The sequence below is a fragment of the Phyllostomus hastatus genome, unplaced genomic scaffold, assembly GCF_019186645.2.
Source record: "Phyllostomus hastatus isolate PE091 unplaced genomic scaffold, TTU_PhHast_1.1 phas_contig_40, whole genome shotgun sequence".
Classification (NCBI taxonomy): Eukaryota; Metazoa; Chordata; class Mammalia; order Chiroptera; family Phyllostomidae; genus Phyllostomus; species Phyllostomus hastatus.
In genome coordinates this window covers 22,282,034-22,301,876 of record NW_025333872.1, presented here as the reverse complement: position 1 = coordinate 22,301,876, position 19,843 = coordinate 22,282,034, and the positions used below count along the sequence as shown (strand labels likewise).

Genomic DNA, 19,843 nt, shown 5'->3' with positions numbered 1-19,843 from the left:
TGTAGCATTCTTCCCAACAGAACACACTTGGTCCACTGTGACCCATCCCCACAGCATCTAAAGATGACCCCATCCTCATCTTTAATGGAGGGCTTCATTGGTAATCCAGTTCTAGCCAGTTAGCTGTTTGACAATATTCATTCTATGTTTGGGAAAAGTCTTCCTTTCTCCTTTGAAAGTATAGGAAACTGAGAACTGGACACAAATGAGGAATTATGTAACTTAAACTACCAGTGACCACTATATTAAATCAGGAGAAAAGCAAGTCTGATTAAAGCATACTTTGTGAATAGCAGAATGGACAGACAGAATAAGTCTAGGTGTTTTCTGAGAAGCCAGCTATCCTTTTGTATAAACAAACATTCATTTGGAAGCCCACCCTATTCTTGAACTTCTCACTTAAGCAATTCAATTATTTAGTGCTGAAGTTATTTGAAATTGGGCTTTCTGGTTATTTGTACCAAAAGCATACATACTCATTCAGAGGTATAATTATAATATGAGGGCATACAATTCAGATAAAGTTTTTTTCTATTTGGAAAAAGGAACAACCAGAGGCAGAAACAATTGAATTCTCAATAATGAAAAACATATTAACACTGGCCTGGTGATTGTCAACATTTTTTTGTCTCATGACATACATAAACTAATTTCTAAAATTCTGTGGTACACTAAAAGTATATTATTTTTAGTGATCCGACAAAAAAAGGTACAATTTTTTATTCATTCATATCAAGTGACAATTGTTGTATTGGCTGTTGTCATTTTTTTATTTGACAATCTAAAGGAAAACTGGTCAGTGTCCCTAACTAAATAGTCAGGTATTGTGTGTTTTAAAAGTCCTTCTGACACACCAGTGTGCTGTGGCACATGGGATGAAACTCACTGCGCTAGCCCATCTTTACTGGAAATAGTCTCTGTACTTTTCTTCACATCATCATTCTTTTTATTTGAGATTTTTGCTAAAGGGAGTGTAAACTGGGGTCTGTATTCATGCACTTGAATGGGAAACACTACAAACATGATCTAATACTCTGTACAAAATATTTCCTGATTTTTTATCCAACATAACAGAACACAATTTTCCAAGTACATTTAAACAAAAGCAATTATATTTTTCATAACAGATAGTAAGTGGCTTACATGCTTAAGAAAATCAGTCATTTAGAATAAAATAATGAACCAAACATGTGTGGCTCTTGACTCCACATAGCTGACCAATGAGTAAACGTGTGGACTTTGTACAGGGTGCTGGTCACATGAGGACCAAGCCACTTAATTTTCAAAAATTTTGTCCATAAAACTATATATCCCAAAATAATGAAATTAAATAAGTTTTTGAGTTTGCTATTGTTGATTGGACAATAAATTTCTTCTAAAGCATTTAAAATATATAGTAGTTTCTTTATTTCACCAATGTTGGATATATTCATATTATAATATTAGACTTTGAAAATATTTTCTGCTCTTTCATATTTTGAACTTATAAGTAAAATGAATATTTGACTTCATTCCCAATTCAATCAAATAAATGGCTAAAACTTTTAAAAATTATTTAATATATGAAATTCTATTGTACCATGCTTTTAACATTATCATTAAAAGTTTACAAGGAAAAGGATTATTTAAGAGTCAAAATCTTTGCAGTAGTGTTATCAGCTTAGCGTCAAGCAAGAGACCCCCAAAATACCTCCCAACTTAAACATTCTTTGATTCTATGGTTTATTTTTGAGGAATTACTAGAAAATGAACCACTGCCTACAGACAAACAGATATGTAAATTCTAATGGCTCAGTAAGTGACTGGCTCTGATTTATAATTAATAATACAAGTCTTTAATAAAAGTTGTTGAGTTACTTTAAAAAAGAAACTTTATAAGGAGGAAATATCTGTCTCTGTCTCAAATATAACAACTAAAACAATGGCAATGCCAAAATTGAAAGAACATTGTTAATATTTTCAATTTTGGAGCTACTTTCTCTAATAGAGTATTGATAAAAACACATATGCTTTTGATATGTCTACAAAGCACAAATGTTTTCTGGAAGTATTTCAAGCTTTTTTATTTCTGATTAAAAGGAAAAATTTCTTCTAGGTTTGGCTGATTATTTTCTTACAGGTTTTTTTTTTACAAGTTTGGAAATTTTGCACAATGAGTACCATATTTTTTTTGCCTTGTATACTGTGTACTTTTTGCCCAAATTTTTGAGGGAAAAATAAGGATTCTCATTATACATGGGTATTATGATTATATACCATGAGGATAGTAATCCTGTGTATAATTCACACAAAACATGGATGCATATTATATATAACAAATATGGTAGTTTTAAAGCTTTATTAAATATTTAAAATAACAAAAATACTTCTTATAGAATATAAAATATATAGCAGTTTTAAAGTAAAGATTTTTAAAAGATCTAACCTTGATGGACAGCAAACTAAAATTCAAAGTTTCATGAATAATTTCTGCTATTAATTATAAGAGAATAAGCAACTTGAAAGTTTTGAAGGAGAGTATTGATGTCCATGAATGTATGTCACAGAAAGAAGAGAAGAAAGGAGAAAGAAAGAAGATGCTCAAATCCATTGCTATAGAAATATCAACCAATAGTAATCAATTATGTATTTATCAAGGAAAACTTTTATTAATATAAAATTACTAACACCTTATTCAGAGAAATAAGCTAACTAGATTTCATTAAATCAAAAAACTGTGGTACATTTACACAATGGAATACTATGGAGTAGATAAAAAGAACTCCTACCCTTCGCAACAGCATGGATGGATCTGGAGAGCATTATGCTAAGTGAAATAAGTCAAGTGGTGAAAGACAAATACCATATGCTGTCACCTATAAGTCCAACCTAATCAACAAAACAAACAAGCAAGGAAAATATAGCCAGACACGTTGAAATAAAGAACAAACTGACAGTGACCGGAGGGGAAGAGGGAGGCAGGTAATGGGGGAAAGAAGGAGAAGGGTCAAGTCAAGGAACAAAAATTAAGGACCCATAGACAAAGACAACAGAGAGGAGGATTGAACAAGGGAGGTGGGGAATGGGTAGGACAGGGGAGAGTAATGAGGGAAAAGTGGGGACAACTGTAATCGAAGAACAATTAAATTTTTTTTTAAATAGACAAAAAGAATAAGAGGCTAAAATTCAAAACATCATACATTTATTTTTAAAAAGTAAATGTAATAAACAATAAATACCAAACAAAAAAAAGTAGGCAATTATCCTTGACTAAAAGAAACTAAAGGGATATAACAACTAAATATAATATGTGGATCCGGACTAGAAAATTAATTAATTAATTAGTTAATTAATTAAAGTATTTTGCTCAAAATATCTCCATATTTTGCTTGAAAGGTTAAGGGTAATTAAAATGTAATCATTCAGAAGGGAAAAGAAAAAAGAAATGAGAGATTTTCTAAAGAAGCTCAGATAATATAGTGTCACAAAAAGGTGGTAATTCCTTTAATACCAATTGCCTCTATTGGCACTCATAGCAATCCAATCAAATTAATAATAACATAAATCATAATTTTGTATCAACACCTTATGTATGCAGTGAGTGACACTTTTAGAAAATGTTTCTATTTCTGTTGACCTATAACATAAAATCTCAGTAAAACCTAAGCAATGTTGAAAATTAATCATCTGGACATGTGTGCCCTGCAGTGAAATTTAATCATGAATCCCTCAATACACATAAATTATGACAAACCACTGTGACTATGGCATAGGAATAGGTGCCTGTGTTGTAACAGGCAGGAAACAGTCAAGTGTGAGCCATTTCAGAAAACCTTATGCTGATGACAATAATGTGACACCCAGTTCTTGGACAACTATTCCAAACTAAATTGCATTTTTTTCTGATTCCACAGATTTCAGTTGTGTTTGTTATTATGGAGATTCCTATCTACAATTTCAGAATATATTTTTAAATCCACAAAATAACATCTCCCTAGAATTTCATACCTTCAACTCCTATGGACTCCTGCTCTATATCAAGCAAGACTCAAATTTAGTAGATGGATATTTTATCCAATTATTTATTGAAAATGGTACTTTACAGGTAAGCCATTAAATTTATTTAAAGTAAATTTTAGAAATTCTAATTTTTTAATATAACTCACATGCATAATTTAGTACAATGTATTATACCAATGTCTTATATCTGTTTGACATTTATACAAATAAATGTCAAACAGATATAAAGGGTTAATAGTAGTAGCAGCATTTTTATTCATATGTTCATTTGTTCACTCATTCTTTGAATATTTATCTGTTACCAATCACTTTGTTAGGTTCTGAAGATTCAATGGTAAATGAAATACATCTTGTTCTCCTTGTATTGCTTCCAATTTATTACAAATAATAATAAACATGTGAAATCAGAGCAAGGTATGCCAGAATAAATTATCAAACATCAGTCTCACCTAAGTGAAGTTTGCTGATCTCTGCTGTACAGTATTTTTTAGCTAAGACCAGAAATTTCCATTCATCTTAAAATGAGCAGAAAAAATGTAGAGACCAAATGTAAGGAATTATAAAGAAAATATAAGGCATTGGTCATGTTCAGAATGTTTCCTCTTAGTACATTTTTCTGCTGCTGACTCAACTGCCACAACTGAGTGTCTATCTCAGCTAATTCCTCATACTACTGTGGACATCTCCAATCAGACATTTTGAGGGATGTTCAGAGACTTGTCAGAATTTTGGGTGAAAATATAATGGATTAGGAGACTTCTTTCACTTTCGAATGAATAAAAGTAAGCTTATGATAGGTTGAACCAAGACCTTTAGGAATTGTAGAATGTAAAGGATAAAGAGAGGTATAGCATTTCTTACAAGTTTTATGACAAGAAAGGCTATATATTGATACATCTATAATAATAATTACTATTGTTTATTGAATTGCAATTAGGTATCAAGCTCCATCTTAAGAATGTTTATTAAGATCATGGACTCTGGAGCTAGAATGTCAGAATTTGAATCCCAGCTCTGCTCCTTAAGAGCTTTGAGAACTTGTGAGAAAATTACGGGTTCTGTGCTTAAATTTACTTGTAAAGTAAGGGTAATACAAGTTGTTGTGAGGTTTAAATTAGTATATTAGTAAGTATTGTGAAGTAAATGCAATGCAATGAGTGAGAAAGTAAGATATATAAACTATGGAGGAATGCCTATGACATATGAATCAAATGTGAGGGTTAGGTATTTTCCCTTTGCACCTCACAAGGATCCTGTGGACAGACTAAGGGTGGTAGATCAAACATTTTCACCCTGTTGTGTCAGTACTAAAATCTATGTTCTTTCCACCCACATCATTGCTTCCTTGTAATGATTTAGAGAAAATTTCAGCATTCTTATATATTTGTGATTTTAGGATTTTCTTTGTTCCTCTATGATTTGTGAGGCTATAATTTCATCTATTTCAAAAGTATAATTTACCTTACAATTTTAACAAAAAGACATGTTTGTGTTTAAACTTTTATGATGATTAGAATTTAAGACCTATTTAAATTCTAGAAATGCAGAATGTTAGTCAAATTTTCTCTAAAAATTTAAACTCTAAAGTTTTATTTATCAAACTTAATTTTAAAAAATATTTTGTTGGACTTTCTCTAATAACATGGGATAAGTAGGTAGATACTTCCATTCAGAACTCAAATATCAGCCCCACCCCACCCCCCACCAACTTATTAGCTGTGTCACAAATCGCTGTGTCACAAATCACTGTGTCTCCCTGTCTGAGGGCAAGTCACTCCACCTCAGCTCCTACCTCTGTTTAATGGAGGTAATAAAAAGATAATTCCTTTTCCATATATTTTTGTGTTTGCCTTTTTCTTTTGTTTTGAAAGGAAACAATCAGTTGACACTTATAAAGTGCTTTAAAAATCCATGATATGGAGTAAATAATCAATGGCAGAAAATTCTGTTTTTTATACAATCATAAAAGAGCCACTTACAGTAAGGAAAATTCAAGTAAAATTAATAGAATTGCCCACTGAATATTTTATATATGTTTAATTTTGATACCCCTGAAGATAATAGAAATTAATAACATAGTACTACCTGAAAAGTATTTTTATGAAGTATTTTAACAAATTAAGGAAACTGCTCTGCCCAAATACACCCGCATTGTTGGTCAGTACATTATCATTAAGCTTAAACAACTGTCTTAACTAACAGCACAGATTTCGAAGTGTTGTACATAAGAAACAAATAAATTATTATCTATGCTGTCAAAACTATTCAATGTATTCTTAAGTAACTTTGGTTGTTTGCTGGACACAGGGTAAAAATTCAGTAAACAAACAGAGAATTTAACTTAGTTTCACATGGCTTCAGAAGAATATACAGCCAAATGTTATACATCTTATTTTCCTACAAAGTGTATGTAGGTATATTTGTTTTTGAAAATCTCAATACTGTTTGAAGTATTTCTTAAAGTAAAGTTGGAGCAGATACTTTTATAAAGGAAAGGAACATTTTGCAATGCCCAAATACCATTAAAAATGAAAATACATAGCATTATATTTACCTTATGGCTACATGTGGGAAGATTTAGATGTATCAGTTTAATATAGCTAGATTATAGGAGTTATGAAACCCTATGCAACTGTTTTTATTTAATTGCAACGAGTTACTGATATAGATACAATAAAGGGTAGATAGCCTTTTTCTGGGAAAGACTAGCCACAATATAACCAATATACATTTCAGGTATATGCTGTTAGAAAACAAATAGGCTACGGAACCCACTAATGAAATTCCCAGAAGTGTCTGGTCAAATGTACCAGTTACAGACATGATTTTCCCTTTTTAAACCATAACTCAATTGGTCCAATTAGCAATAATCCTACAAAAGACCTCCTCAAGCTTTAGAAGACTTAGAATATATGGCTAACTCTCATAATCTTTAAAATTCCCTTTCCTGTGACATTAACATCACCCTCTAGAATTATATTCATACTGGCTTCTCATTGCCCAGTGCTAATATCTAAGGAAATTTTCCGATAATACCTGCTCCTGCTAGCAGAAGAAGCTGCTTCTCTCAACCAGATGCCCCAGAATACTGGAAAAGAAACCAAAAGTGTGTGTGTGTGTGTGTGTGTGTGTGTGTGTGTGTGTGTGTACACATGCATGGTATACACAAGTATATGTATATAACATATATACACTTTGTTTTAATTCTAGCATGTATTGGTTATATACCTTGAGCTGTCACTCTTTAAGATTCAGACTTCTTGTCTCACTAAGACAATAAAAAATATTGGTCAATTGTTAAGTCAAATGCAAGTATGAGATGCTAATTTCACACTAAAATACTAAGGAAAAACTTTTTTCCCATAGTACTACTTTTCCTGTGCCGGTGAAGCAAAATTAAGAAGCATTAACACCACTATTAAAGTGGATGATGGACAGAAATACTCACTGTTTATCAGGTAAGATATACTTATTTTCTTTTCCACTTCACCTTGTAAGTAGCAAAGACTTCCTCTGGGTATTGTTCTTGCCATTTCAAAGTGGAGGTTATCCTGATTAGTGTTCACATGTTCCTGTATGTGAATTAATGTTTATAAAACCATTTTGCCTTTTCTATTATGTCCTTAAATTCACACTGGGGAAAGGTTATAAGGGCCATATTATCAACAAACTTATGTAAGCTGATTTTTTAAAAAAGCCATGAAAGCCTCATATTATTTTCCACTTACAGAAATCATAGAAACAAATGTACTTCTTTTGATATCAAAATATAGTACATTTACTTTAGGAAACTTAGAATACCCAGAAAAAAAACATAAATAAGGCAATTAAAATAATCTATTATACCACAGTCAAGCTAAAATAATTATTGATAACATACTATTATATCCTCAAAAGCTGTGTTTAAAGGTGACTCTATCCCCAAACCCTCACAAACATCAGTTTTTGCCAATCTGATAAGTGAAAATGACATTTGCCCTTAATTGGCCACCTTTGATTTTTAGTAAGGTTTAAATGTTAATATAGATTTAGGGTCTCTTTGTTATTTTGCCTCTTTCACCTTCAAGTGATGCTTTAAAACGTGTACCACAGTCCTTATCCAATATGTAGACTAAAATAAATTACTTTGTTATGAAAATAGATTATTATTTAGTAAAAAATAATTGCTGAAAGCTGATTAAGAAGACAGTAAAGAGACCAAAAGAGAGATTGAAAAAGAAGTTAAAGGAGAGGTTTTAAGGAAGTTCTGCCTTCCTTAGACCAAAACTATTTAAATCTTGTCTAGAATATAGATTCTTAAGAATATTAACCAAAAAACTGTCTATTATCAACAAAATTAAGGAGAGGCTATATTACTTATACCTCTCCTGACTACTCAAAATGCACATGAGCATTTTAAGACCTCTGAGATTCTATTTAATAAAGTCTCATATTTTTTGCTTAACTCAAGACATGGACACAGAACCCTTAACATTTTTTTTTTTTTGGCATTTTAACCAATTGAGTAACCAGTGTTGGGGGCAATGCACTATGGGAAATGCTATTTTAGCCAACGTAGTATATTTTCTCTGGACAGAGAGACTGCCTTCATCTAGAGGAAAAGCAGGTATATGAGCATTGGGGCAGCAGTAGAAATCATGCCACAAAAGACATATTTTGGCTCCTAAGGAAACAAAAAGACACATGAGAGGTGATGGGAGAGACAGAGGGGTGTACCAGAAAAAGCTGTTCTGGCCTGGGATGTGTTGGAAAAGGCTTTAAAAAGTAGATGAGAACACAGCAATTATAGTTACAGTTTATTAAATGCTCACTTTTCTCCAGTAGTAATTCTAATATATATATACATATATATATATGTGTGTGTGTGTGTGTGTGTGTGTGTGTGTATATATATATGTATGTATATATATATGATTTTTTGTTTTAAAAAGCAAATTTAATTATTATTGACATTCCCAGATGGAAAATGAAAGATAAAGAGATTAAATACAGAAAATAATATGGTTAGAAACAGTAGGGTTCCAAAGCTACTCTTACTCCAAAACCTATGAATAACTTTTAAGTCATGGGCCCTATGACCCATACTGTAGAAAATATAATTGGATCTCTTATTTTCTCCTATCCTAAAAGAACTGCTGTGTGTTCAAGGTAAGATAAAGAGAAGGATTATAAATTACCTTCCCAGTAAACAAAATAAATAGCAGCAAGAACAATATTAATTAGCACACATTAAATAACTACCATGTGCCACATGCTTCACAAACACATGACTGTATCCAATCATAATGCCCATTGTATTGGTTAGGTCAGGCTGCTGTCACAACCTACCACAGACAATGTGGCTTCAACAACCAAAACTTAGTCTAAGATGAAGGCATTGGCAGGATTGTTTTTTCCCAAGGCCTCTCTCTTTGGCTTGTAGATGCTATCTTCCCCTGTGTCTTCATATCATATTCCTCAATGTGTATCTTTGTCTTAGTTTCCTCTTCTTAGAAGGACATCATCATGTTGTATTAGAGTTCACCAAATAATCTCATTTTAGCTTATTTCTTTGAAGACTCTGTCTTCAAACACAGTCATATTCTGAAGTAGTGAGGGTTTGAATGGACTTCAACATACAAATTTTGGGGAGACATAATTCAGTCCATGACATTCATTTTGCACATTTGATAGCTGAGACTCAGAGAAGGTAGACATCTTTCTTAAGATCACATTGTTAGCTTGTGGGAGGGCAACACTAGAACACAGATCACCTGCCTGACGTAATAATTTTTTTCACTATAACATGTGTAGTCTGTGTTTTAAAGGTGATGACATATTATATAGAGTGTTCTTAAAAGAAATGTTAAATGCAAAACATTTTTTAAAAGTCTCAAGAATACCTGTTTTTTACTGTCCTTGTCACATGTCTCTTTGAAGAATATTTAATAACAAAAATGTCACTTTCCTTTATGTTATATAACTTTCTTTTTGCAATTTAATATCCACTATTGCTTTTTATTTTTAACAGAAAATAGCTGATAACTTGTCTATATCTAGTCTAAATTATCTCTATTCAGAAATATTGCTTCACAGGTCCTTGGTTTCTTTTGAAGTAATGGAAAATTTCTAGCAATTGTTTTTGTCTAGATTATCATATACAAAGAACAAAAATGAGAGCGGGATCCATTAATTTTAGTTTTCTATACTGTGTAGAATGCACAAATGGTAATGGAAAAAAAACAATGAAAATAATAAACAAACAAACTTCTAGAAGTAAAAAGAAAAGAACCTTCAACTTTAAGTTTATTTTTCAGTTTCAAGTTTAATTCAATTAATGTTGTGGTCATAATTTTTTTCACCATTAACATACTCTTTAAAGTAAAGATAAATTTTATGCACACATTTCACTCTGAACTCTATACTCCTTTGCCTTGTTTCTGTTAAAGGTGACATTCTCTTTGAATATGAATATAGGAGACACATCCTTCTTCACATGCTCTTATGAGATGCTGAGGAAAAAAACGACAAGGTTGCACTAGACCCATGAAGAAGGGCTTTCTCAAAAAGAGAGAAACTAATATCCTCTGGGAAAAATAGCGAAGTTCATTGTATTTTTAGGACAAGACAATGTGTTCTGCAGGGTAACTTGGCCCTTTTGAAAAACAAATGAGTGATTGTTTAACCTAACAAAAGTAGGAAGGAAAATAGGAGCTTAAATACGGTGAAATATACAGTGGCATAATGAAGATACTAAAAACACACATATTGAAAACTATTTAGTGATAAATTAGCTATAGCTGTTGCTCATCTTTTAATGAAGGGGAAAATGAAACCAGGACCAAGCAATGAGGTTTGGCTGATGAACAACAGCATATAGTATATCCAGAGGGAAAGCAAACACAAATAGGTATGCATTTGTCACCCACTCTTGAAAATCATGGGTGTATGTAAGCACCAGGTGTCGAGAGAGATAAAGATAGTGTACATGCATTCTATGGCAGACACAAACATGATAATGAGATGTTGCAGTTTATCTATGTCTATTGTTATATTTATAATACTTATGCATGACTCATTAATTGTTATCAATATACCATGTGTTACTTGTATTCTCATAAGCATCAATAAATATTTCCATTATATCACATATATTATGATGTAATTATACATAACATATTATTATGTGAGTGCATATATTCCCCCAATTTAAAGTCCTAATTAACATCTACCTTAGTTATTTGAAGAGGTAAGATTTGTAATTCAAAAGTAGAAATAAATTGGGCTTGTTTGACCTCGTCAATTATGGGACTTTAAAGTATTTTTTAAATGCACGCCATTAAAAATGCATTCATGCATTTCAAAAAATCCCTTCATTTGCAGTCTTAATCTTAACTCATCATCTACATACTGATTTGAAAGTAATTGCATAACTCTACCAGTTCTCCTAGAGCTTTCTCATGAATTTTGTTGGTTTGTCCCTTTGTTTGGGGAAGGCAGCTCCTGTACTAAGAGCTGTACAGAACCAAATAAACTAGAACAAACACAAAACATCTGTAGTTACTCTCGAGAGAATCATTTATCAGTTGCTGTTTATGTATAGTCATGTGGACATGCAATAAATCATGTTGACTTTTTAAAAAATAGTATAGGGGTTATGTGAACAGTGAATGAGACCTAAGAAGACTGACCTACACCAATGAAACCCACACATTAATGAATATTTTCTCAAGTCACACAGAACTGCATGCAAAGCCTGCACCACACTAAATTATTTCTCTTAAATGATGATAGGAAGATTTTCTTAAGTCAGTAATAGTATGAAAGGATGAGAAAAAGGAAATAATGTATATTTGAGACATTTAAGTAGGAAAGAGTGAGTGTAAGCTCTGCAAAGACCATGCTAATCAGGTTGTTTAAGTCATTGAATGCCACAGTAAGAATTATGAACTATATTATGTGCAATATTGACCTACTGGAGAGTTTTTAAGTAAGGGAGCAGATAACATCCATTAAGTATTCACTTTCCTTAGCAGGGTATGCTAAGCTACAGTATACAATAGACTAAATTTCTGCACCTCTTGAGATCCACTCTATAATGTGTTTCTCTCTACTCTGGACCTTTGACACTGGTCTGTGTAGATTACATTAGTGGGCTCTGGTATGTGCTGAATTGTGTCCCCAAGAAATTCATGTTTTGAAGTCCTAACCTTCAGTATCTAAGAATGTGACCTTATTTTGAGATAGTCTTTAAGGAAGTGATCAAGTTAAACTGAGATCATTAGTGTGGGTTCCAATCCAGTATGACTAGTATCCTTATAAAAGGGGAAATGAAGACACAGAGAAGGAAGCAAATGACATCAGGATAATATTCCCTTGGCCTTGTGTGGTGTCTCAGAGGCTGGCCCACTCAGTGAGGGTCTAGTCTCTGGGCAGGTGGTCCTCTCCCCTAAGGTCTGGTAACTTATTTCTTCCTAGTAGCCTTTAGATATAAAAATATTTGCAAAGTAATTATAATATATTGTGGTCCTGGAATATTATATTATCCTATGTGGACTTCCCACTCCTTGATCATATGTTTTGGAAGAGTTCATTTATTCACCCTTATTCTAGTTATGTTGGTTTAAATGTGCCATATGTTTGGGGCCGAAAACATGAGTCTCCTCCAGTCAGCAGGGCAGAGCACAAGTGGGTGGTTTAGTAGGGGTAGGCCTAGAAATGGCACATCTCACTTCTCTTGCATTTTGTTTACTGTAGATTAGTCCTGTGCACACAGCTAATGGCAAAGGGTGCTAGGAAATTGCTTAGCATTGTACCCAGGAAGAAGGGAAATCAGCTAAAACAATATGCAGTAGACAAGATGAGAAATATTTCCAAGGGAAAGTAAGATAACTGCCTTTGGAGATAAAGACAAAAAATAATAAACAAAATTTACAACACTTAGTAGTTTAATTTAAACTACAGTACCTGTATTCATTTTAATCTTGGCTGTGAGTAGATTATTGGACTGCTAAGAAGAAAATAGAAATTAATATATATACTGTTTATTCATTATTTATAACTTGGTCAAAAATTCATGTAGTATCAGATTACATGGTATAAATAATTTCATCATTTCATTGTCTTTCTGTGACTTAAATTATCCCAACAGGTAATTGTCTTGCTTAAAGTATGAGTTCACAATGCTTAGGAATGATAAATTATTACACCATACACCTTGAACTTCTTATCTCTTTGAACAGTATAAAATATTATTAAAATGCAGAAAATTATTTATTTAAAATAGAGCAATCTGAAAGAAATAAATTATTGTATATATATTTTATTATATATACACATAAAATATATATAAAATAAAGATATTATTTTATATATAAATGCTCTAATAGTCTCTATTTATATACTATATATAATTATATGTGTACATACATATATACAATGGGAATATTGTATTTCATATATACAATGAGATGCTTACCTCAGTAAGCATCAAGTTTTTCACTTCTTTTGAAGATATGGGTAATAAAACCACGGACTTGACATGTGTCACCCAGAGCAGGAGTGCTTTGGCTCAGAGAGCTGGAGAAGCAGTGAGGTGGGAAAGGATAGAAATAAGCCATTTAACCACTTTCTGAAAAATAAGGATTTTTTTTCTCTAATGAAATGTGTACATTAATTCATTAACCTTTTCTGCCAATGTAATAAAGATTTTACTTCAACTTGAACAAAATATAGAATGAATAACTGATTTTAATTCTAAAATAATATTTATAAACCTAGCAAAATATCCTTCTAACATAAATCTACTTTCCCCCCCTCCCAATCGTATATATTAACTCAACACAAAACAGTGAAGTTTTGTCATTTAAATTTGGCAATGAGACTTTTAAAATGTAATTTACATAGTCCAGTTAATGCAAGTAGAAATTAAGCATTTTTAAAGTTATTATTTAGACTCAGTTTATACAAATACTCCAATAAATTGATTACCAATTACTTTTAGAAACTATTTTAAAACACAAGTTAAAATAATTATACATTTAAAAGTTGGATATTTCCCATTATTTTACCTAAGCATCTGAACACATACTACCTATTACAAAATTGCTGAAATAAGTCTCAAAGTTACTTCTAATATTCATAGTGTTTGTCAAGCAGAGAAACAAAGCAGTTTTAGTTGTACATCATGTGGGCATTAAACATCAGAATGTTGTTTGTTTTTCCCTTAAGCATGGCATTAGTCATTACTGTATGGAAATGTAGGCTAAAACTCTGCAGCTGATGCTCAGCCTTGAGGTCAGCTGAACTTTCAGCATTTTTGGAATATTTTAGATGGGACCATCAGCAGAAGGTTCAGACAGCACCACAAACAGCATTCTGCAGCTGTCTGACTGTGCATTTATGGGGAAGCTGTTGCATCCAAGTATTTTACCACACATGCAATATATAAAAATAGAGTTCACAAAAGCCAAAAGCCTGAGTTCTTTTCTTTAAAACAATGTATTTTCTGAGCACTTTTTTAAACAAGATAATATTATAATCTTGAAATAAATGAGATCATTGAGTTGGCTTCATTCTTTCAAGTGCTTGCTGCTAATAAGTAAGAATTGATGAATGAATCTTAACTCAGTGACAACTACTGAATCATTAAATGTATGTTCTTTAGAGGCTCAACTTCATGTGGAAACAAAGGCTAGCATGGCATAAAAATAGATTTCAACAGGTAACAATGGATTACACATGTTTTAATTGGAATTGAAATCTGCCTTGCTTTAGATGTTAATTTGTGCTCTCCCCAATTAAGAGAGAGACTGGCATAAATGACTTAGACTTAAAAATCTGATTACTGGAATATTTCTGCTGTGTAATATACAACTTATCTCACAGTCTGTCTTTGTGATTTTCCTTATCTTCTCTTAACTGTACCAAGAAGTGAACTATGTCTCTACGCTAATATAAACATACTGAAAACAAACTGAGGGTAGATAGTTTGTAATTTTAATGTTACATAAAAGAAAACAGATACTACAGAAAGGTCTTATTAAACAGATAAAACAAAGTTATACCAATCACATTTTTGCAAAACTTGTCTGTTAAATATTTAAATGTACATGTAAAAGTATGCAAAGATTAGTGTTCTTTTAATTACAGAAACTTGTGATATTGAAGATAATTATTAGATGACAAATTTTAATTCTCATGAACTTGAAATACTAAGAAAAATTCACTTAGGTATGTCTGAAATGCTAAATACACGACACTCCAAATTTAAGCTTTATAACATTTTTTAAGTAGGTCACCACAGTGTAGTTAACTTATTGAATCAGTAAATGTAAAAAAGGACAAATGTTGCAAGTCAATTGTGTGGTAGGTAGGAGGTGAACTCACTTTTGAGAAACATTTAAAATAATCATCATTATCATTTCTGAAAATTAACACCATTCAAATCTTCTCACAAATATAAGAAAATGACTTATTTAGTATCATTTCTTTTATTAATTGAAAGTGATTTTGTAGCAAGGAATTTCATAGCATCACTAATGAAAGCTTTAATGTGAATTCTCATTGTGTATTCATGGCAATGAACTCAGAATCAAAAGCCAATCTATATTTACTTTTTTATTTTTATTTTTTATTTATTTTTAGCTAATTAACTTTATTGGGGTGACATTGGTTAATAAGACTATAAAAGGTTTCATACGTACATTTCCTTGGTATATAATTTGTACATGGTATTGTATGCCCACCAACCAAAGTCAAATCATCTTTCATCCCTATATATTTGAAAGAAGATGTGGTACCTACATACATCATATTTGCTTTCTTTAGTTGTGTATTACCAGTTTTAAAATATGTAACAGTTTTCTGTTGACATCAACTTTTTCAGAAAGGATAGCCAATTATCTTTTTCTAGTACTATCTTTTTTATAACTGATTACATTAAAAATAACATGCTTCAAGTTAAATGAATATAACAATAGCAAAGTTAAGTTTCAAAGCATTCTAATTGGGAAGTGTGGCATGCTTCCAAAAGGGTCTTCACAGTTCATTTACTAGAGGCCACATGGCATAATGTGGTCTATATACAATTTAGATTGTACACACGAATCTCTCTCCATGTCAACATTCTCTAAATTTATCAATTATCTGATGCTTGGCTTACTATCTGTATGACCTTGTAGTTTGCTTTAATTGTTAAAGCCTCATTGATCACCACATGTCATTAGAAATGAATACATTAAGGCTGCATCCATAGATTCAGTAGCAGAAAAATTCTAGGAATTCTACATAGATTCAGTAGCAGAAACCCTTGAAATGTTAATTCCTCAATAATCCTGTCCAGGTGTTTATTTCTGTGGGAACAAGTCATTAATGACTAATTTATGCTTCTGTGAAGAAACACTATGATATGCCCAAATTTAAGGTATAAAAATAATTTTTTAACTTTAAACTTTTACAAGACTTTAATAAATGTTTGAAACAGTGCAACGATATTGTATAAAAAGTTTCTCTTATATAATTGAACAAATTAGGAGTAGTGGTTCTCTGACTGTAAAAATAAAATAAAATAAAATAAAATAAAACTACATCCTAGAAAACCCAAAGAGTTAAGCATAGCTGGAGACTTCCATTTGTTAAGTATGGACAGCCATGGCATGACAAGTTGCTTACAGGGGAAGTAGAGAGAGTTTTAGAGAGAATGCCCTAAGTTAGAAGAAAAGGGTTCAAGAGGAATAGGATAGTCCCCCTTGCTACTTAAAGACTTGACCTACTTCTGCCCAAGGCCAACTCCTCTATTTGCACCCATCTCTCCTTCACCTTTCTTTCTTGCATTATCCATCTTTTTCTCTTTGCTAGATCATTTCTCAAAAAATAAAGGCAGGCTTTAGAATATCCCTGCTGCCACAAAACATCCTCCCAGACTTTGTATTACTTGTATTCTGCCCCTCTTAGCACCAAACATCTCCAAAATTTGCTACACATGGGGAGTTCAATTTTGTTATATGGTATTTACTCCTCAACCTATTCCAATCTGGCTTGCCTGATTTCACAACCAACACAGCTTTTTTAAATACCAGCTAATCTAGGGAGTTTTGTCATGCTGAGAATCCTTTTATAGTAAAAAAGAATGCTGTTAAGTATCACCTCAGGACAACCAGTAGAAACAGGTACTATTCACGCAGAGCAAGACAGTGGTCACTGTCCACTGTCTTCCCAGGTATGACCTTCTTGTTAAGAAAGTCAATACACACTCTTCTGTCTTCATCGTAATAAGTGCTTAAGTAGCACTCTATCTTCTTGAAATCATTTTCTCTTTCTGCTTTAAAGAGTACATTTTTCATATTCCTCCTAGCTCAGTGACCAGTTTTTTCTTTCTGTTCTTAGATCTATTCTACCTTAGAAAATTTTTTCTGAATTCCAAACTCCTATATTCAAATTCCGTATTTCCTGATATCTTCTCTTGAAAGCCTCATTCCTATCTTAAACTAAACATCTCCAATATAAGATGTCTGGTCTCCTATCCTTCCAACCCACCTTATTTCTCTGTACCCTTTCCCATGGTCTTTCCTCTTTCCACAAATAACTGCCATTTACTGATGTGCTGAGAATAATTTTTGACTTCTCATCATTTTATTCTTTATCTACAAACCCTATCAAAAAGTCTTTTCCAAAATTTCATCTTTTTTGATGGAGTTTATTGGGGTAACATTGGTTAATAAAATTATGTCAGCCAGGTCTACAAATCTATAATACATCATCTGTATATTATATTGTGTGTTCACCATCCAAAGTCTCTTTCCACCACCATTTATCCCCACTTTACCTTCTTCTACCTCCCTCCACTCCCCTTTCCTTCTGGTAATCCCATACTGTTCCCTGTGTCTGAGGTTTTTTGTTGTTTTATTTTGCTTTTTTTTTTTTTGGCTTAATTTCTTTGCCTTTTTCACCCAGCCCCCAAACACTCCTCCCCTCTGACAGTCTGTTCTCTGTATCTGAGTCTGTTTCTATTTTGTTTGTTAGTCTATATTGTTCATTAGACCCCATATACAAGTGAAATCATACAGTATTTGTTAGCATAAAAATAATTCATCAGCCCTGGCTAGTGTAGATCAGTGGATTGAGCGCGGGCTGTGAACCAAAGTGTCACAGGTTGATTCCCAGCCAGGGCACATGCCTGGGTTGCAGGCCACAGCTCCCAGCAACTGCACATTGATGTTTCTCTCTCTCTCTCTCTTTCTCTCTTCTCTCTCTAAAAATAAATGAATAAAATGTTTTTAAAAATAATAATTCATCTTTTTCTTTTAAATTAAATTTATTGAGGTAACATTGGGTAATAGGATTATATAGGTTACAGGTATATAATTCTGATACATCATCTATATATTGCATTACGTGCCTACCACCTAAAGCCAAACTTTCTGCCATCACCATATATTTGACCCCCTTTATCATTTACTATCCTCCCACCCCACTTGCCTCTTAACCACCATAACTGTTGTTTGTGTCTGTGAGTTTTTGTTCATTTATTTTTCTTGTCTGTTCATTTGTTGCTTTCAGTTTTATATCCCTCATATGTGAAATCATATGGTTCTTAACTTTTTCCATCTGGCTTATTCCACATGAAATGATATTGTCACTATCCACACATGGTCTTACAAACAGCAGTATTTCGTGTTTTCTTAAGGCTGAGTAGTATTTCATTACACACACACACACACACACACACACACACATCACCTGGTGCAATTGGTTAACGTTAGCATGGTACTTATACAACAAAATTTCATCTGATATCTGCTCATTTTTCTCTGTCTCCTCTGAAACTGCTCTGTCCAAGTGTCCATCAGTTTTTCACAGCAGTTCTTCATTGCCTGATTCTAAACAGTCTTCACACTTTGGCCAGAGTGATTTAAGGTATTCTGAATCAAATCACTTCTCTGAAGGATTGTTGGTGCCTTACCTTTCCTTTCCTCACCACTGTTAACAAGGCCCTACACAACTAGGCTTCTGCACTTTTCTCTGCCTCACCTAACACCAGCCTTCATCCACTGTCAATGTTCCATTCACTTGGACAGACTACCACTTCTGGAACTCTCTAAAAAGCTTTTCTGTTTTATGGCCTTTAATTTTACTGTTCCTTCCAACTGGAATATTGTGTCTTCCTCTTCAGTATTTTCCTTCTCTCCTGTCCTCAGGTTGTTCTTCCCATGCATCTTTCTCCTTATTATTCAAGTTTCAAATTACAAGCTATCCCTTTGGTAACCTCTCCTAAATGGTCTAAAGCTTTTCCACATAAGTGTTATCTGTCATAGCACCCATTTGTATCATGTAGTTACTTGTTTTATGAATTGATTTTTTTCTATTTCTAACTAGAGTGTAAGAGTCATGAGTTCAGGGACCTATCTTGTTCCCTGGTGAATATATCTCTAGCACCTAGCACAGACACTGGAACATAAGTAGACAATTAATAAGTACTATTAAACAATTAATGAAATGGAGGAATTAAACCTTATTTCATATCTCAAAGGTTTCCAGGTGTTGACAAGCAGAGAAAATTGCCAGGGAAGGAAGGAAGGAAATCATGGAGTGGGACATATCTGTTGTCTTAGGAAGAAGCAGGGTTTACAGTGAAGTAAAGCAGAAGTAGTTTGGAGATGCCATAGAAATCACAAGTCCTACTGGAGTAGGGTTCCTGGGCTTCCCAACTACCTAGACTCAGTTCCAAAATTTTCTCTACAGTTATATAACATTGTTTGAATATTTACACTAATCTGGATAAAACCTGATACATTATAGGCTTTTAATATAGTATCAATATTTATACAATCAATAGATTTTTAAAGATTTTTTTCTTTATTTTTAG

At 32.6% G+C, this 19,843-nt stretch overlaps 1 protein-coding gene across 1 annotated transcript in view; it reads left to right on the top strand.

Moving 5' to 3' along the window:
- The window catches only part of EYS (eyes shut homolog), a 1,607,944-nt gene that overhangs the window by 1,018,385 nt on the left and 569,716 nt on the right, over positions 1–19,843 (top strand). The window contains 2 exon segments of the mRNA XM_045842859.1: positions 3,894–4,084; positions 7,366–7,457. Coding sequence (XP_045698815.1) covers positions 3,894–4,084; positions 7,366–7,457 — 283 coding nt within the window.